The sequence below is a fragment of the Falco cherrug genome, chromosome 4 (genome assembly GCF_023634085.1).
Source record: "Falco cherrug isolate bFalChe1 chromosome 4, bFalChe1.pri, whole genome shotgun sequence".
Taxonomy (NCBI): Eukaryota; Metazoa; Chordata; class Aves; order Falconiformes; family Falconidae; genus Falco; species Falco cherrug.
In genome coordinates, this window is record NC_073700.1 from 25,827,236 (window position 1) to 25,847,157 (window position 19,922).

The following is a 19,922-nucleotide window of genomic DNA, read 5'->3' on the forward strand; positions in this document are numbered from 1 at the left end:
CACTGCAAACGGAGACTCACAATGCACAGGAGGAAGGAGCCTGGAGGAAGCAACATGCCTCAAAATGGAAGCAAACATTCAACACCATTTCAAAACTTTCACAAAATGATCAGCTGTAAGAGCTCCTTTTGCGTTAAGCTTGACTTTTTAAAAATTTCTGCTATGATATGGTATTAACCAAAAGTGTTTTATTGATTTGAGGATGTGATTTGCTCCAGGGTTATATATAGAACATACAGTAGTTCAAAACCTTGAAGAATGAAAATTCCACATATGCAACCTTTCAGCATTTTGATTTCGTAAGAACAGCTTCGCAGCTACATCCAAGCCAAAAAAACTAGTAATAAAAAAAAAAAAAGGTAAAAAAAGGAAAGTTATTGTCTTGGTTAGCGCTGGCGACCTCCTATTAGCACTGCAGAGCCCGTCAGCTGGGAATGCTTGGGCCGTTTTTGTGTGTGTGTGTGTATCAGGGATGCCCAATTAAGGCATGTTCTGGCTGTGGGAGGTTATGTGCCGTGGCTGAATGGGAAACCAAAGCGCTGAAGATACAATATCGGCACCCAGGATCCTTCATCAGTAAAGAAAGGCAGTGGAGGGACGTCCCACTCCCTGCGATGCTGAGCGGTGTGAGCAGCCAGGCTGCCCGTGGGCTGGGAACGTGCAATGGGGACAAAAGACCTTCCTCATCTCTTTTCCCTGTCTCTGTGTAGGAGCTTAAACAAGAAAGGAGCACAGAAACACCCTCCCCGCGCGTCTAACTACCTCTAAAGGCTGCGCATGGTGCTGGGATGCTGCTGGGGGGTGACGGGTGGGAGACCCACAGCATCACCTTGCAGCATCACCCCATGGCTGGACCAGCCTCACCAGGGAGCACTGCACCTTCCACCGTGGCTTCATTTTCACTGGCAATTGCAGCCACCCCCTGACTCCATGCTGGAGGTGACCTTGCTCCGATGTGACGCTGGCATGACCCTGCCACAGATTTGGTGCCTTGCAGAAACCTGCAAAACAGTCTTTTTTTCTTTTTGTCCCCAACTCTGCCTTCGAGCAGGGCCAGGAGCTGGCCTGCACTCTGCTACGAGAGATTTCCAGCTCTGGCTCATTTTGCCAGGTCATGCCAGAGGGCCCCGAGGGGTATCTGCGGGGGCTCCGCCGTGCTTGCACCTGCTGCTCCATCACTGGACACGCAGTGTCCAGCTGCCAGTGGAACCAGTTTGTGCCCCCAGCCCGCTCCCTCCCACCATGGCCATCCTCCCCGCTGCTCTGCACCGATGAAGCACCTGCCGGGTGATATGTTGTGTCCTCACTGCAGCATCTCTCATCCCACCAGCTGCTGCTTTCCGGGGATGCTGGGGGCAGGGCCATTAGCACCTTCATGCCTCGAGGAGCCTGGCCAGAATATAGCAAAGAGCCAGGTCCTCCCTGCCCTCCTGCCAGCTGGGCACAGCCAGGAGCACCACACCACACCTCTGGAGACAAGCCCCATGGCCGGCAGTGGGGCAGGACCTCCACGGCTGCTCAGAGACTCCGTTTGTTGCAGAAGGCATCCCATCAGGATGGCATCAGCCTTGCAGGGGGAAGGCCAGAGAACAATGAGAGCCAAGGACAGCTGAGAGGAGATGAGGTGAAGAAAAACAGGGCTGGAGCTCAAGGGACAAGGAGGGAAAAGCCAGGAGAAGAGCCAGGATGTGGCTGTGCCATCAAGCCAGCAAGCTGTGAACGTGCAGTGGTGCTCAGGGCAGCAGCATCGTGACCTGCCGGCCCCAGCCTGTCCCCGAGCAGGGGCTGGGTCTCTGCCTTCCTTTCGGTGAGGGACACGCGGGAGCAGCAGTCCCCGCAGGGCTCTTCTCCACAGCACAGAGAAGGAAGATGATGCAGATCCAGGGGCACAGAGCAGGAATGGGGATGGGCAGACAGAGTGAAGGAGCTGACTCCAGGTGCAGCGTCCTGCCAGGCAAAGGGTGAAGGAGCTGAAATGCAGGTGTAAGCCCTCCTCGGTGGATAGCAGTGTCCCCCCTAGGACGAGAGGGGCTGCCGTGGGGCCATGGAAAAGCAGAGGCAGTGCCCTTCGCTGCGAAGAGGCTGTTTTGAAGTGGTTGCACAGGGACTCTCTCTTGTGGCCCCAGCACGTGCCGAAGGAAGGAGGTGATGGTGGCAGCAGGCTCCTGCCCCGCTCCTGGAGGGATACTGAGCAGACCAGATGGTGCCTGAAGACTACATCCACCTGAACCAACATCAGCCAAGACAACACCATCCCACCAAGCCAGGAGCTTCTCCTAAGTGGGAATGCTGTGGGATGCTGCAAAGGGGAATGAGATGTCCACATGTGCCACTGGTGCAAATTGCCACCGCAGTCCTCAGCCCGTCAGAGTGGCACCAGAGAGGGTGAGCGCTCAGCCTGGGAGCCCCCGGGTGAGCAAAACCTCCTGCTGCTTTTCAGCAGCAGAAAGCTCTGGCAAAGGCTGCGACGTGCCTGGGAGGGGGCTCACAGCAGCTCAGCTCCCCCTACCCCAGCTCCTCCCTCCAGGGGCTCGGCAGGAAAGCACAGCACCAGGAGGGCCCAGCTGCGAGTGCAGCAAAGTAGAGTTTGATCATCTCTTACCTTGAATTTTGTCTGAAATTGGTGGCAATTTGGCCTCTGTCAAAGATGATGAATAGCCTGGGAGCAGGCAGGGAACGGCTACGTGGATCTGGTAAACAGAGAGAGGGGAAGGCAGGGGAAATTCAAGGCTGAAAATGCCTCCAGCAAAGGGCTAACTGATTCTGGGAGGTGGCGAAGAGCCCAGGAGGGACAGCGTGGCAGAGGCACTCCAGGCTCCCGCATGCCCAGGGCAGCGTGACTGGGAATGTCTGGCCTGGAACAGCATTTGTGCCTGGACCATAGAGGATGGGAATCCTCCCCAACCAGTGCCGCTGCCTCTGAGCCCCTTCCCCATGGTCAAGCTCTGGGGCTGCATGGGCAGCGGATGCCAGGGAACAGCTGCTGCCGGTGCTGCTGTTTGGTGCCTTTCAGAGCAATCCTACAGCGTTCAGAACCACAGCAACTCAGCAGAAGCGGATTTCCAAAGACAGAAGGGAAATTCTGCATGTGCTCAGGAGAAGGGAGGTTCACAGGAACCTGTAATCCCTCTTTAGCTGAAACTGCCAATTGCTTTTAACAACTGCTCCTCTGAGAGCGCACAGGCACGGCGCTGAGTCACCGACACGGCGCTGCCTCGCCGAGAGCCTCGCCTCTGCAGGCTCCAGAACACTGAAGCGCATACCGCAGTTGTCTCTGTTCAAGGCATTTAGAGATCCCCAAGTGGCAGAGCTCTGCTCGCCTCGGCAGCACCATCCCGATACCTCAAATCATCCTTCATCCAAGGGACATCGGAGAGAAACTCCTTTCCCTGTCCGTATTTGAGCAGCACGAGTGAGCAGGGTCGCTGGCTGTGCTGCATGAGCTGGTGCAGAGGACACGCAGGCATTTGCTCTCCACTTGGAAGATGCTTCCAGTACGTCGCGCCTTGGTTTGGGGACAAACGCTGCAGAGGACGAACGGGCCATGGCTCCACCGGTGGTGCAGGAGGCTGCGCGGTGGTATGGGCTGCTGCCTGCGCTGCTCTGCCGGGAGCTCTGGGGACCCCCTGTGCCCCTGCACCGGCACCCCCGAGCAGCCAGGGCAGCCTCCAGCCCTCGGCGCAGTGCAGCCCTGACTCTTGGCGCTCCTGGCGTCTCTGATAGCCCAGAACTGCAGAAACTCATTATTGCCAAACACATGCAGGTTTCTTTGACATTATTTCTCACTTTTTATTTTATGATCAGTATTGGGAAAAAAAAAATTGGCACAGTACAACTTAAAGCAGATTGGTACAGTGACAGCCCACAAACATCTGCAGGAGAGTATAAAAGGAAGCTGCATAATAGTTATTGTTTCAAGAGAAATTCACCCTTCCTGAAATGTTTTCTTTGATGCCTGAAACAAAACTTAGGCCATTTAAATACCTAGCTGCTTTTTTTTTTTTAAAGTAGGACTATTAGTTGAAACAAGTTTCTTTACAAGATTCATATCAGAATTCACAACACTGTTCAAAGTTAAATAGCATCCCATTTGTGTTAATACCACTTTTGACACATTTAAAGCGCAGGTAACAAACTCAATCAATCGCTTTGGCATTTGAAAAAAAGAAAAAGTTTTGCTATGAGAACCGGTGCTGCATGGTATTTACTAGGGTGACCATGGATTCAAAAGCATCTGCAACAGCTCTTTCATATCCCTTTAAAACTGGATATGCCTCTTTTGATTTAAAAAAACACTCCTGAGCAACTGCACCATCAGGAGAAATGTTTGCAGACAGCAGACCTGGCTTCCCCGATCACTCATTGCTGCTGCTGCAGGCCCAGCGCAGAGAGCCCCACCGGCCCGGAGCTGCGGTGGCCAGGGGTGCTGCGGGGGGTCCCAGCACGGCAGGACAGTGCTGCCAAGGGAGGCGGCATCGGGAGCAACTGCTCCGTCCTGGCAGAGAGGCTCGGCCGGCAGCACCCGCACTGCGGGGTACACGTTCACACTGGGGTAAGGTTCATTAAAAACACTTACTTGCCACTAAGGCTAAACATTACATTTTCATGATTATATTAAAAGACTACAAAAAGGGAAGAGCAGGAAGCAAAGCACATGCTGAGATTTCTCCTAATTGCCACAGCTTACACCTCTCCGTTTTACCTCCATTAGCCAATGAACTGGTTTCGTTTTCTACAAATAAAATGTCATAAAAGCACATCTGTAGCGCTTACCGTGCATCACCCGCCCTTCAGGCATGCCCCAAGTCACGTGAAGACACTTCTGGCTTTGAAATATGGTCACTCTAGTAGTAGTGCTAAAGGAAAACCATGAATGCAAGTTTTGCAATGGAAAATGTCACCACAACAGCAGTTGGGACTGGATGATAGAGATGCAGGAATGACATCTAAACAGCTACTTAGCTCTTGGCTTCAGGTTTAAAAAACTCAGAGTTAACAAAGGAAAATCCTTCGAATTCTGACTGGTCAATGTTCCTGATGACTTCCTGGTCAGGAGGTGTTAGGACGGGTGGATGGCGAGTGAAAAACCGGTCGAAGTTTTCAGCATTGCGTCCACACTATGAGAGGGGAAGAAAAGAACGTATGGTGGGTGGAGAAAGAAGCGCATGGGATGCGGCTGCAGCCACCCGCCCATCCTCGCCACACGCCGCCGCCCCTTATCTTGGTGCAGCAGTGGCAGAAAAGAAAAAGGTGCAAAATACGTATGAGCTTTGTTAGTTGCAAAGCGATGTTATCTCATGGCACAGCCAGAGACCTGCAAAACCCTCCGGCTGTGCCATGGCAAGTAATTGCAGGAGAGCAATGAGATGGGAGTGCAATTACTTGCTGTCGTTCCCTGCCTACACGCAGGACTGTACCTTCTCTTGGGCTACGCCACGCACAGGGCAGCTGCTTCTGAAAGACCCCTGCGGCTTCACCCGCTCGGTCATCTCGCTTTCCCCGCGAGGGGGAAGTTTTCGTCATGCCTGGACCGCTTAGAGGCTTCTCCTTGCTCCTGCCCAAGGACAGGGCTTCTCACCTTCCGCACAGCTCTTGTAAACTGCTGCTGGCTGAAATCTTAGTGCAGGCACTTGTGTATGGGAATTTCCAGGGCTGCTCCATCCCTTCCCCACATGCCCATCAGACCCTGACGGTCCGTGCTGGTGCCCGGGGTGCTGCTCGGCTGAGGCAGGCGGGAGCTGGGGAAGTGGGGTACTCCTGCCCGCCAGCCGGGCTCTCCACTCGGCACCCCGGCACTCTGCACTGCGACTGGGCAAGGCTGGCTGCCCCTACAGACCCTGCCCACAGCCACCGTTTTCTCTCTGACCCCTCTGCAGGCAGCCAACGACAGCTCCTACTTCAGGCAGGGCAGGATTCCAGGAGCACCGGTGAGCTCTCTGCAGCCACCAAAGCCAGGCAAGAGAGGAAACCAAAAGCTCTGGCATCTGGTGACCACTGTCCCGGCTGGCGTGGCACTGTGGGGCCTGGAAAGCACCCGAGACCGCCAGACCCTCACGGCGTTGGCCAGCACCCATCCATTGCTGCTGGGCTGCTGTGGAGCAGGAGCCGTGGGCAGCAGCTGAGGATCTGGCTGGCTCCGCTGCAGTCTCCGCAGCGAAAGGGGGAGGTCAGGAGCAGGAATACATGCCAAATGCCTTATTTAATTTTCTTAGCAATCAAAACAAGGGTCCTGTAACTTCCCATGCAGCAAGTCATGATTTAATATAATAATAATAGCAATAGCTAATAACAGGTGGATACCGAGTCACTGCAGCAGCTACAAATTGCACTCAATTACTACCCATCACGTGCATGTCACATCCCTATGAACTGCATGTAATGACTTCACTTGAACGGCTGGCGAACTCTCCCCTCTGTTCAGCCGTCACACAGCCGATGCTCTCCTGGCCCTGTTTTATCCAAAGAGATGCAGAAGCCAGCACCTCTTGGTCCCTCAGCTCTCCCCTTCCATTTCCCCACGGAGAACATAGGTGTCAAGTGCTGGGACACTTCTTCCTGGCATTTAACTTTCATTTGCTAAGGAAACAGATTTACATTTTTAATAAACATCAGACTAAATATAATAAAATATTAAAGACAAATACACATAAACTTCCACATTTCCCAGTTCATTCCTCTGCCACAGAGGTTTCAGGGAAGACAATGTGAACATCCATCACCCTCCAATGGGATGTTCCTTTGGCAGCTCTTGTACATTCTTACAGTGCCAAGTGAGACACTTCTTATCCCCAAGCCTCTAAAAAAAGTTCAACGGGTAATGTCTGAGTCGATTTAACCCTAGCTACAGCCACACTGAATGCCTGCTCCTCCAGCCCCTGAGCCCATCCTTCCACACCGTTGTAACTCTCATATTTTGTCAGGCCATGCCTTTGCCTGCAGCACATTTCTAGTCTGGATTTGTTCAGCTTCTGCTCCCAAAGGCATCTCCTGTCCATGACTGTGAGCTCAGCAGGGTTTCCAACCCAGCGACCTTGGAGGTGCTTTTCCCCTCCTGCACCTCTTCCAGGCTCCCTGGTCACACGTGCTGCAGCATCAGCTCCGCAAACACAGCTCCTGCCCCTGGCCACAGCTCAGCCCACCACTGAGCCCAGGCAACAGCTCCTGGTGTGGTAGGTTACAAAATGATTTGCTCTTTTTTCAAGTATTTTGATGCAAAAATGATTTGGTGCCACCCATGGGAGCAGTTAGGCAAAAAACCCCCCCATAAATCCAAACACACACCACCACTACCCCCCAACCAAACACGCAAACACAAGGCAAACCATTCACCAGGAGGTTGCCGAAGATGAGAGCTTCCCCAAATTGCAGTTACCAGTTTCACAAAGCCTGGAAGTTGAAGTCATGAAACAAAGAGACAGGGGCTTTCCAAAGCCACGTTGTCCCTAGTTTTCCCCCTCGGTGCCGGGATAAAACAAACTACAAGCAAGACTACTGGGGAAATCTGCAGCGCTTAGGGTGAGCCGCACAGTCACACAGACCGTAGCAGGGTTTACTGGCTAATAAGCTGCTCACCTGCAGATTCTATCAACTCCCAACATTCAGCAAAAGCCTTACAGTGCTTTGAAAATATAGCTGTCATTGCCTATTAGCTTCATGAGACCTTGGAGGAGACATGCAAGGCAGTTTGGGTGAAATGTCTGACAGCACTAGCCACCTTCTTGCTGCAAAGAAATGTGCTGTCTTAAAAAAAAAAAAAAAATCAAACTAGCAACCCCATAAAGATTTTCAAACTAATCCTTATGAAATGCTTCCAGTTATTGAAATAGAAAGCACAAACATATTTTTAATAGGCATACTGGCAAGCAATAATTCTCACTATAACGCAACAAGGCAAGAATGTTAAATTTTAAAAGTTCCATCTAGCCACAGTATTTAATTCCCAGCTTTGTGACGTTCGGAGACTTTCTGTTCAGATGCCTAAGAACTTGACCTGGTCAGCAAGCCAAAGAGCATATACTCCTCTTTGGGAGCTTTCACATGGATAAAATACCTTAAGGCTGGGAATTGGCCTGGGGTTTATAGAAGCCACATGCAAGCCCAAGGTCTACAGGCTGTGACCACGCGCTTGTGCTGTCCTGCACGCCACATCCCGCAGTGCCGCAGACGGCCGCAGGCTCTGGGGAATGCGGCAGGTTTTATCCCAGCAGCCGAGGCCCAGCACCGCTGGAGTTCTGGACACGGGGTCTGGCCCACACGCCTGGGATGAGACAGCAAGAAGGATCCGCACCGCTCCAGACGGCAAACAGTCGCTATCTGCAGGAGCACCACCTTTAAAGCTTCCAAAATTAAGTTCCTCATTAAGAGATGGGAGACATGCTGTATGAATTTTTACATTTTTGCTAAAGCCACATTGTGAAAAATCTGCCTCATTTTAGTACTATATTAATGTACAGGCATCACTCCATCCTGAATGGAGAAAGGGGGAGGCTGGCAATTTATCTTACATAAATCCCCAACGTGTCCTGTCTAATATTTATAGCCAGCATAGAATGACATTTTTTTCAAGCTGCAGAAATAAAACTGTCAGCTTAGAAGATAGCCTTTTTATTTTATCGGTTTCTAGCTTGATTTCAAATAGAGACAAAAGGCATAATAAAATATTTTCCATTGATCCCCGAGATGCAATCAAAGATCATAAAAAGCCGAGGACGGCTGTTCTCCTGCTGAGACTAAGCCCTTGCTCCCAGCGCTGCGGAGAAGCAGTGGGCTGGAGACACCCTTGATTTCCCAGTTTTTTGTCCCAAACCAGCGGTACAGACAGAGTCCCACCGGCCTTGGAGGCATCTCTTGGGCGAGCCCAACCTTCCTGGTGCTGCTCTGGGTTAGCAACCTGGGTGCTTGCTGCCCGGGGGAGGATCAGGGCTCAGACACTTGTGGCAATAGATGTGTTGTGTTTAGGGGAGTTTGGGTCACAGCATGAGCCTGGGGCTGAGCCATGGGCAGGAGGAATGATGGTGCTTTTCGTTTGTAAGTGTCCAGCTAACCACCCAGGACCCAGCTCAGGATGCTCCAATGCATTCCACTTCATCCTTGCTCCAGACAAAGGCTGGGAGCTTTCACAGTGAAGGTTTTCTGATGTAGGACTCTCCCCTATATCTATCTCCCCCTACAAACAAAGCCAAATTTCTTCCCAAAACACTGAAAATACCGGCTGAACAATCAGAAGGGAATCTCAGAACGCCTTGATGGAACCCTGAGGCTACCAGAGCAAATCTTGACTTGATTATGAGAGCAGATGTTTAACCTTAACACATCTGACCGCCTCCTCACAGCATGCTGCTGCCCCCTCAATCCTTAAATCTCACCTGATTAGGAAATCACCAATGCAAACATCTGAACTCACCTCGCAAAGACTGAAACTAAAGCTATAAAAATGCACAGGCAGGGGAACCAGAGTTCTCACACATCCAAGTCTACAAATGGCATTTCAATATTAATTAATTCAAAGCAGATAAAATAAAATTAATTTATGCAATTAAAAATTATTAGATTAAAAGCATTTTTTTTTAAACCACTGTCCTGTTGTGAGTAATCCTGTGCCATGTGATTTCAACGCTTTCAAAATGAGGAGACTTTTCAAATCACTAGGCTTTATGTAAAGTAAAGGAGTAATTAGATACCAAAACCAATAATTATCTCAACGACAGAAAAAGCAGACAGGGAAAGCAGGCAAGTGTAAATACACTCCCCAGGGTAAATGCAGACCCACAAAAGGAATTGTTATGCACAAGCCAAACCACGGAGCAGCCAAGCACAGCCCCATGTCAAAACCGCCGAGTTTCTGCACACTGGAGACAACCCAGACCCTGATCTGTCTCGTTACCATCTCTGTGATAAAGGTTAATCAAGCACAAAGCAGGAAGCGACACATGAGCTCTTGGGAATTTATTTTCAGCTCTGGGTATGTAACACCCAAGCCAGGGAGACGGCTGAAGTGTCTATCTTTCCTTTGGTGTAAAATGATGCAGGTTTCTAGGAAGTGATGTGAAGCCCTTCCCGGCACGTAGCTGCTGGGAAGGCACAGAGGGTCCTCACTCACATCCACACTCACTACCTGCAGGGATGTTACAAAATCATAGAAAAGTGGCCAAAAAATGGTGGGTGCTACACAACAGGGGGAGGTGCGAGCTGCCCACCCAGCTGCTCTGGGACGGGACCTTCCCCAGTGCCTCCGTTTCACCTCCTGCACCCACCCGCCTGGCCACAGGGCTCACAGACGCAAGATGAGGCTTAGCGCTACTTGAGCCATGAGCAAACCCGAATTAACGATACCTGCTGATTGCAGAATTTGTTGACATGAGGCTAAAGACACTGGACTGGGCTCTGCTCGCCCCTGCCTTGCGCTGACAGGACTGAAGCGCCCGGCACAACACGGTGCTGGAGCACTGGAAGGCTGCGGGCGCTTGTGGGCAGGTAGAGCCCACATTTATGTATTATTCCGTATTTTGAAACTCTGGCTTACAGGCAATCTCTGCAACCTTACCTTTATAGAAGCCAATTAGAAAAAAAGAAAAAAAGAAAAAAAAAAAAAAGACTTAAGCCAAGGCGAAGAGCTGGGCTAGCACAAATCCCCCTCTCCGGCTGGCACTCAACCCCTGCATAAACGGCTGAAGGTCAAACCCAGTAAATAACGTCCTTCCCCGTGAGCCACTGAACACGCTGTGAAGTTCCCAAACCCAGATTTTCATTTCTGTGCTGCTCTGATCTGCGCTCACAGCTGGCATGAAAGGAGCAGCATTTTCCAGCACAGATGCATTGCTGTTGAAATACCAGCTATCAGCAGGTACCTGAGTTGTCTTAATCCTACCTAAATCCTAAATCAGCTGCGCCTACCTTGCTGTTAAACTTCCTGTCCTATCCCATGGAGAGTTTTCCCCAGCACCAGCCATGAGTTGAGAAGCGACAGACGGCAGCTTACCGTCCCCCCTTCCACGGTCCGGCGTCAAAAGGATTTTTAAAGAATAAAGACATTTAAAACAGGACAAAATTTGCACATTTTACAACATAAACCCAGTAATAAAGCACTTGTGACAGAATTCAGTTGTTTTTAGCTGTAGAACACTGAACAGTAACGCCACGCCACAGCACAAGGTGAACGGCATCACTGGGGAGCTGCTTGGGAGGGAAGGGCAGGCAGGGCTATGGGCAGGGGCTGCGGGCAGGGGTGCAGGCAGGGGTGCAGGCAGGGCTATGGGCAGGGGCTGCGGGCACCGCTTCCTCGGCAAACACCGCGGTGGGAACCAGCCCGCGTCATGGATTCGGGAGAGATGTGGGCTCCTGCAGAACAAGTCCCCCGAAGCCCCGGTGCCTGCTCAGGCTTCCTGACGCACCCGGCTGCGGAGCAGCACCCTCGCTGGGGTTCACAGCCTACCCTGCCGCCTGCCTCAGCACCCCTCGGACAACAGCTGGGTCCCACCCTGAGCCAACAGGTCATGGTGCGCACAAATAACCCCAAATACTTGCACACTGTTCTGCTTTGGTATCACAGCTAATGCCTTCCCAGCGACGCCTTTCCCACAAGGTCTAATGGCTTGAAGATTCCGTTCCTTCCCAGGGAAAGGGAGGCAGGCAGCAACTGAGACCTCTGCGCTGCCATCCCAGCTGCTTACCGGCAACCTGGATCTCCACATGTCTGAGGCAGGAAGGAGAACGGGACATTTTTCTCTTTGCTGGTGCAGAGGGCAGCCCAAGACTGCACCGCACAGAAGCGGCTCTCAGCCGTGGAAGCGAAAGGCTCTGAGGACAGTGCCCCATATGGTTCCCTGCAAAGGTGTCACTGCGCAGCAGCTACCTTTGTACAAATACTTGCTGAAGTTAAAGTACGCAGTGCAGAACGCACAGAGGGCACCGCTGGCAGACCTGGAGCAAGGAGCAGACCCCGGGGTCGGCACTGCTGCCCCATCTGTACTGCGTGCCGGGAGGCAGAGCCGGTTGCAGGGTCTCCTGTCAGGCCCACCTAACGGGTGGTTTGTTCATACTGGATCAGTCAAGCAAGGAGCTGTAGAAGGGAAAAGGCTGCTAGAGCAGAAAGGCACTTAAAGGCAGGAGAGCTAAAGGAGCAGAGCACCCTATGCCAAGTGGACTCCCACTCCATGTCTTCCCTGAAAGCAGAAATTTTCCAAACACTGAAAGGGGCCCTTAAAAAGAACAGGTTTACTGTAAAGCAGAGGAAAAGCAGACATGTCCAAGGTTGTTAAGGGCAGTGGGGCAGAAAGGCTCAGTTAAATCCATGGAGCATCTCTGGACAGATTGATGGATTAAGAGAACATGCAATGTCCCCACCTTGGTCACTGGGCATAAATATCAGTCCGTATCAGCCGTGTAAATCAGATTTAACTTTGGATTCACCGTTTTTTGTAAAACACCAGTGCCCAGCTAGGGCGCAGCAGCTAACAGGAGGTGGAGACATGTGAATAAGCCCACGCCTTAAGGAGCTGGACTCAGACATAGCTGTGACCCTGCCAGCCCAACAGTGGCAAAGAGAAAAAGAGAAATCCAGGGAGAGATGTCCCTGTCCCCGAGTCTGTGGTCACTGCTGCCTGTGCACCCTCTCCTGGGAAGGGCAGAGACACCACAGGCAGGGGGATGCGGCAAACCGACATGCTCGGGGTCACACCAAGAGGCTTGAGCACGGCAGCTTGCAGGCTCGTGCCCTCACACTGCTCCGCAGGAATCCTGTCGCAGCACGCAGGACACTCTGCGGCTCCGGTGCACCCCTGCGCTGGCACGGGCACTGCATGGCCAGCTGTCACTGCAAAGATGGCTGGACCAAGGCGCAGTCAAGAAGTCTCATCTTTCTGACAAAGCTTTCAGATTACTCATGCCTCCACCTCAGCTTGGCTGCTGGCAGCTTATCTCCCCCTACAGCCTCGCACGCCCAGCGCACACGGCATCTCTCGCTAGCAGAGCCCAAAGCAAGGCAGGGATGACAAAGAGCAGCCAGGTTCTCCTCGCTGCAGAGCTCCTCTCCACCCACGTCAGCGCCCACACGTGAGCCAGGCTCCAGTCTTCCACCGCTTTACCTTGGAGAGAAACTGTTGGGTGAAATACAGCTCCACTGCCAATGCAAATAGACTACGGTGCTGAGCTAGATGTTGAAACAAAGTTTAGATTAAAAAAAGAGAGCTGTTCAGCTTAAGAAGAAGGGAGAAAGACACCAACAGAAACACTGACCCCGGGAAAACGAACAGACAGTATTGCAATGCAATTAAATCCGTGAGCTAAACACGTGGTGTTTCTACCCCTGCAAGCCAGAGCGAGACAAGGCATCCCAGAGTTATCCTCTCATGGCAGCGGTCTGACACGTGCCAGATCTGGGGAGACACGATCTTCTAAGCAGACAGAGAGGCAGTACCTCCATGCTGTGGGTAGGACAAGCAGCGCCCGCACATACATCTGTGTGCGTGCACCCACGAGCACGAGAGAGCCGGCGCGTGGGAGAGCAGCAGGGGAGAAACACGCTTAACGCAGCCACACTTACAGCCTTTGGCTTGAAGGGAGGCTGGATCTCCTTGCGCTCCAGCTTATCCCAGTCGATGTAGCGGAAGAATGCGTGCTCCTTGATGTCCCGCTCCCCTTCTGGGCCGCATCCCAGTCTCTTGGCAGGGTGCTTGGTCATCAGCTTGGGGAGAGGAAGAGAAGAAACAGTCACTCAGAGGGTGTCCAGCTGCTTCCCAAAATGCCCATTTTGAGAAGTTCCCAGGATGCTGTGATGCCCGACTGGGCAGCCTGCGCCACACGGCCGCTGCCCCAGGACACCCCGCATCAGGGTCTGCACCCCAAGAGGGGCTCCCATCTCCTCCACTGGCTTTTGGCACTCGGAGCAGAGAACAGAGGGAGGAGCCAGAGTGGCTCCAGGGACAGGGAAGGCTGCCTGGCTTACAACAGCAGACTAAAGCAGGTCACCGGTACATGAGCACTGGGTGGGATAAGCACATCCCCTTTTCCTCTGGGAATAAAATTGCTTCACCACGAAATACTGTCAGGGTGCCAGCAGAGCTCCCTGCATCGCTGCAGTCTCACCAGCCTGCTACAACGGGGGAGCAGGATGCATGCAAGTGTGCTTAGTGGTCCCTTTGCTTGGTAGCAAACTTCTCAGCATCTGCATAATTAATTTTAGAGGCCAGTGCCCATTTGAGATGAACAATCTGCCCTCAAAATCTTTCATTAGCCCTAGAAGCAGAACCCCCACTTCTCTGGAGCCATGGCAGCAGAGACAAGAGGCGAATTTCTAATGAAAGAGTCAATTTGGAGGAAAAAAAGCACAAACAGGCCATTAATGTTGTTTATCATCTAAACTTCTCTTCTCTGGCTCAATAAGAAAAGTGAAACGGGCCGCAGGAATTAAGGGCAGCTGTACAAACATTAATATCCTGGGGGTATTGTCTGAGCTGTGTTCAGAGATCTGATGGAGATTCCAAAGATTGCTAAGATGTTGATAAGCATGGAGAATATGAGCCGTACACCTGCAACAAAAGGGCTACTTTATTAAAAGCAGGGCACTTAAAACTGATCCCGGAGCTGTGCAGAGGTTGCAGCGAGCCTGACCACGTCCCCAGGGCCATGGGTCTGCGAGGGACCCCACCGTCCCCCCGTGAGCCCCCAGCAGGGACAGGGCACACCTGCAGCTCTGGGGAAGGTGCCAATGCTCCAGCAGCAGAGCACAGAACCCCCCCAGCCCCCTGCTGAGGCTGGCCCGCCCCTGAAAGAAAAGATTTTTCTAAGCAAGCATTTTCTGACAGAAACACATCAGCCCAAGCAGCCAGGCAGCCCGTCATGCCGCAGGGAGTGAACGAGCCCCTGCCAGGTCCCCTGGGCAGAGCCCCCCTGCCCCAAGGGGTAAATGCTGTGACACCCACCAGCCCGGCCATCCACCACTGTGCAAAACGCTTGCTCGGGGAAGCTGATCTTTAAAAGTTACGCTACAACAGGGAGCTGAAAGCCAGGAAAAGCCTGCAAAAAACTACAAAACCCCCACTAACTAATAATCCAAACCCCAACAAACGTGAAGCGGGAGCGGAGCCACTAAGCACCCTGCTAGCAAACCGCACCTTCTCCATGGCAAGCCAGCGACGAAGGCAACTTGCGGCTGAAAGACTGACGGAGCGAGGCTTCCCGAAACCCACATCACCCCCTGCAAACAGCACGGACACATCAGGCTTCGCAAGCTGGACAAGTGGTTTTCCAGATGGTGAGACCTGCCTCTACTCAGGGCAAGGACGTGACTGGCATCAGCACCGGTCTCCAGAGCCTGTCCCCATTTGATGAGACACGCTGGAGCCACTGCTGGAGAGGGAGGGCCACAGGGTGCCAGCAAAAACAAAAGCAAGACTTGAACTTGCTTTTATTTTTTAACTAATTAATTTTTTTCTAACTTGTTTTACCTTTTTTTTTTTTTTAAATATACAGTTTCCCTTGGTATTGCGGCATGCAGCCCTTTACATAAAAAAAACCACAAAAAATAAATCCCAGTGTAAGAAGCGTGGCCAGGTGGAAGATGTTAAGTATCTTGGCCTCAAACAAGCGTGGCAGCATCATGGGTGAGCAGGTGGGGCTGGATCTAGCGCACTGTCCCCTGCCAGGAGCGGAGAGCGGTGTCACCAGGTGCTGCTGGCAGCACGGGTGGGTGGCCCTGGCAGGCAGGGAGCCCACTGCCAGCTTACAGTCCCCCTGCTGCCGAGGCAGCACAGTGAGGCAGGTGACACGCCAGCCCCTCAGTGCTGCTTCCACATCACTCTCGGCACACGGACAGGCGTCTGCCTGTGGTCCGGCTGCCCCGGTGAACCTCGCCGCCCATTGGCTCTCACATCCACCCCAGCTGAGTCAGGTTCAGCTGAACAAGAGGATCTTTGTGTCTCCTTGGCGGGCTCTGGACAGCCCCCCGACAATCAGTCCGGTCCCACTCAGCTGTGCTGAAGCAGGAGAATAAGCAGCGTCCTGTGACTCAGTCGGGTTTTCCTAAAGCAAGTCTCCAGTAACAACGCAAGAGCCTGAAACTTGCTAATAAACTGATTTAGTGATTTGTCGCACCAAATAGAATTGTAGAATCATTTAGGTTGAAAAGGACTTTTAAGATCATCAAGTCCAACCCTTAACCCAGCGCTGCCAAGGCCACCACTAACCATGTCCCTAAGCGCCACACCTGTGTGTTGTTTGAACACCCCAGGGGCGGTGACTCCAGCACCCCCTGGGCAGCCTGTTCCAGGGCTGCACAACCCTTGCGGGGAAGGAAGGTTTTCTAATATCCCATCTAAACAGCTTAGTTTGCATTCAGCAAACATGGAAAGAAATCTGTGCGTGGGTCCCTGCTGTTAACTGCTGAAGCTGAACGCGCCGACACACTGTCAGCTTTTGCTGCTGGAGATCACACGGGGCAAGGCAGGAAAGCAGCTCTGTGCCTGCAGGTCTGGCAGGGTGATGGTGCCGGCCAGCAGCTGGCTGCTCGGTCCTCACGCCTCCCAGTCCAACTCCCGGCTCTAGCTGCCTCCCGGGGCCCAGCAAAGCTGCCGAGGCTGTGCCACACTGGGGGCACCCCCAGGAGAGCCTGATCCCCCCACACGCACCCAAGTGAGAATGGCTACAGCTCTGCTTGCATCTGCTGACTGTGCACATGCTTCTACACACACATTCCCCCACTAAATCCAGTCTCTCCTCTTACTAATTACCTTTTCCAGCCAGAGCCTAGCTTCCTACCTGCTGCCTTGTGCTGGAAACTGTTTTACACACACCCGTGCAGTACTGTGGTTAAACCCTTGCTTCCTCAGCATAACACAAACACACACCAAATTCAGAGCAGCTCAGCCAACTAATGAATCGTAAAAGATTTTCTACTTCATGTACCTGCCTGTAAAGCTGAACAGAGCTGTACTACAGTGCAGTTATTCAGTATTTTCAATATATGCATCCAGAAATTAAATTTTCTTGTTTTCCTATTGTGCTTTTATGCATGTGAGCATGAAGGCACCATCTGTTATTGATATATAGGACCCCATAAACATGCAGACTGATTCTCCTGGCTTACATAGGATAATCATTTAGCTTTGTTTGTATTAAACAGAAACAAGTTGATTTAATCCCCATACTAACACAGTGAAAACCCTTTGGGCTTCTGCAGATAAGGAAGGGTGCTTTAGACCAAATCACGCTTGATGTTTGCAGCTCAGATACAGGGAAGTCCAAGTCTGGACTCAACGGCTTTGCTAAACCACCACTTTATTTTTTGTCTCGGGAAGGCAAGCGGGTGCTGCATGTTCATGGGCTTCACCTAACAGCAGCCCATTCTGCACCACAAGGCACAGCGGATCCACAGGATCTGTGTCCACATTTGATAAGACCCCACAGCTCACGGCGGCAGCCCCCGCCAGGCCTGTCCCCATCAGGGCACCAGCCCCTCTGCTGACCCAGCACACAGCCTGAGGACACTTCTGTGAGGCTCAGCCGTGCCACCGCGGCAGCACATCCCAGCCCCAGCCCAACCACAGCCTGGCATTTCTGCCAGAGCCAGGAAAGCCCTTGGCACCCAGCCGTGCTCACCACGCATGGCCCCCAAACGCTCCCACCTTCCAGCCGCCTTTTTCCTACGCACAGCCACCCAGGCATGGGCACTGCCGCTCCTGCGAGGGCTGCGGCACGGTGCTAAGCAGCTCATGTGCTTCTCTCAGGCAGTGCCATCAGCAGAAATACGACTCAAAATACCTGTAAACTTTACCGCAGAAAACATGCCATTTTATGTCTTTGCTACCAGGCAGAGATTAAAGAGGGAGCTTATACTCGCAGGCAATCTGTTCACCTGGAAAGGGCTGCTTTGCTCAGGCGCAGTCAGACCCCTCCATATGGGACGGAAAACGGCTGATGGCTTGTGCCAGTGCCCACACACACATGCATGCTGCTCCACGGGTCTGAGCCGGGAGCCTGGCTCCTGACAACCGAGCCAGAGCTTGAGAGCCCAACGCCAAGCTACCTGCACCACAGACACCGCAGCTCCAGCATCAGCCTTCAGAAAAAAAAATCTGAGTTGATAGCAGAGGAGGGAAATGCTCCATTTGATCTGCTAATTGATACTGACTGTTGAGTCAAGGAGCTGTGTTCTGGTTAACTCTCTGTTTTGCTTCCCAGCCAACAACTGATTAACACTTGTTTCTTGGCTCAGGCCAATACAAGGCTTTCAGGATCAAATGCTTTTCATCTCTGAGCTGTGCAACAGTAAGTGACGACTGGCACCAGCACGCTGGAGCGAAACTGGGTGGGAACAACAAAATTGTTTTGGAGGGTATGGCAGTGAAATACCAAACTGTTCAGGTTCAAGAGCAGCTCCAGGTTTAAGAGCAGCAGCTTCTCCAACTGCTTGTTCTCTGGGCTGACCCAAGGCTGGGTTTGTGCCCTCCTGGAAGACCCACCACATACCAACACAAACAGCATGGCCTGGATGCCCCTGCAGTTAGTTGAGACATATTTCACTGTATTCCAGAGGAACATATGAATATTTTGCTTACTAATGGTTCTTAAATACCACGCATATTCTAATTAAACTTTCTGGCGTAGCAGTTTGGTGGCAGCAAAGAATGTCATGAGTTTTTTGGGTACTCCCCTGAAACAACAGTTGTACAAAGGGAACCACCACCCTGCTGCCAAAAAATACACAATTTATAAAGTACCAAGCCCTCCATACATGGATAAATATCCTCCCATGCAGCCTCACATTTTGAAAGTGAAAGAAGCCATTGCAGTACACCCAGCAAATGTTTCATCCACAGTCTCTTCTTGTCTGTTTACAGCATTCACATTTTGACTGATGCAACAGTAAATAAAGCCGACAGTGAGACTGGTCCCTGTTCCAGCCTCTGCTCTCTTGGGCACTGCGAGGAAAATGATGTTCAGCATCACCCAGCATCTTCCCTTCCTCCTGCCCAGCCAGGAACACAGTGGACTTTCCGTTACATCCCAACCAATGACAGCAAGAGGAATGAGGGACAGTGAGAAAGTTTGTGGAAATTCCCCCTTCGATCACCAGCGTTGTTTCTGAATTAAGGATGTGATTCTACTATGTTGTGCTGAAGGTGAGTGCCAGGTGGCCCGGACAGCATCCCCTCCCTGTGCCCGTTCCAGGCAGGAACACCTGCAGCAGACTTTCCCCACGGGCCAAGTGAATACTCCTCCTTCCCACAAGCTCTGAATCCTGGCAACACTGGGAAGAAGCTTTGAAATGCCACAGTGGGAGCATTAAGCACAAGATGTGTCATTTGCAGACAGAAACGTTATTTTGAAATATAGAATGTTTGGATATTGTAAATACTAACTATTAAAAGCAAACATTTTTAAAATTCCTACACAAACATATTTATAGCACTGTTTAACACTGGCTGGCTGAGATGAGGCTCAGTCCCAAGCAATAACCATACGCATAACAACATCAGGACCTAGCCAGCCTTTACTCATCACAACCCAAATTAATTCAGACTGCATTTAAGTCTTGCCTCAGCCCATTCCACAGAGAGCTCAGAACACTGGGCAACACAGAGCTTCGCTGGGAATTAAGAGATACGGTAATGAAAATACTGCCCCGACCCAACAGAGATGCACGCCAGCAGGGAACTTCAGGTGCCCCTAAAGGGCGACTTGCCGTCGCTAAATGGAACCCTCTGCAGGGAGAAGGCTTTGTGTCTGATCTTAGAAGAACTATTTAGAAATCACATTCATTTACTCTGAGCGTCGTTTTTCTTTTCAGGCAAAGATGCATAAAGCTCCCTTGTTGTCACCTACTGGGCAGCAGGGTCCCTGGGGAGATGCCCTCAGCACCCACATCCCAGCCAACATTCCAGTTTTCTCCTGACCTTCACCTTGAGCAAAGACAGCCCAGCTCTCAA

General features: G+C 51.8%; 1 protein-coding gene across 2 annotated transcripts in view; it reads right to left on the reverse strand.

Moving 5' to 3' along the window:
• PRKCB (protein kinase C beta) overlaps nucleotides 1-19,922 on the reverse strand; it is a 132,878-nt gene that overhangs the window by 5,072 nt on the left and 107,884 nt on the right. The window contains exons 16-17 of one of the 2 annotated variants that reach the window (XM_055707511.1): nucleotides 13,541-13,681; nucleotides 3,761-5,117 (exon numbers count right to left, since the gene is read on the reverse strand). In XM_055707511.1, the coding sequence (XP_055563486.1) occupies nucleotides 4,959-5,117; nucleotides 13,541-13,681 (300 nt within the window). In that variant the 3' untranslated portion in view covers nucleotides 3,761-4,958. Of the gene's footprint in view, nucleotides 1-3,760; nucleotides 5,118-13,540; nucleotides 13,682-19,922 lie in introns of those variants that run through there. The other variant, XM_055707512.1, reaches the window with a different exon arrangement.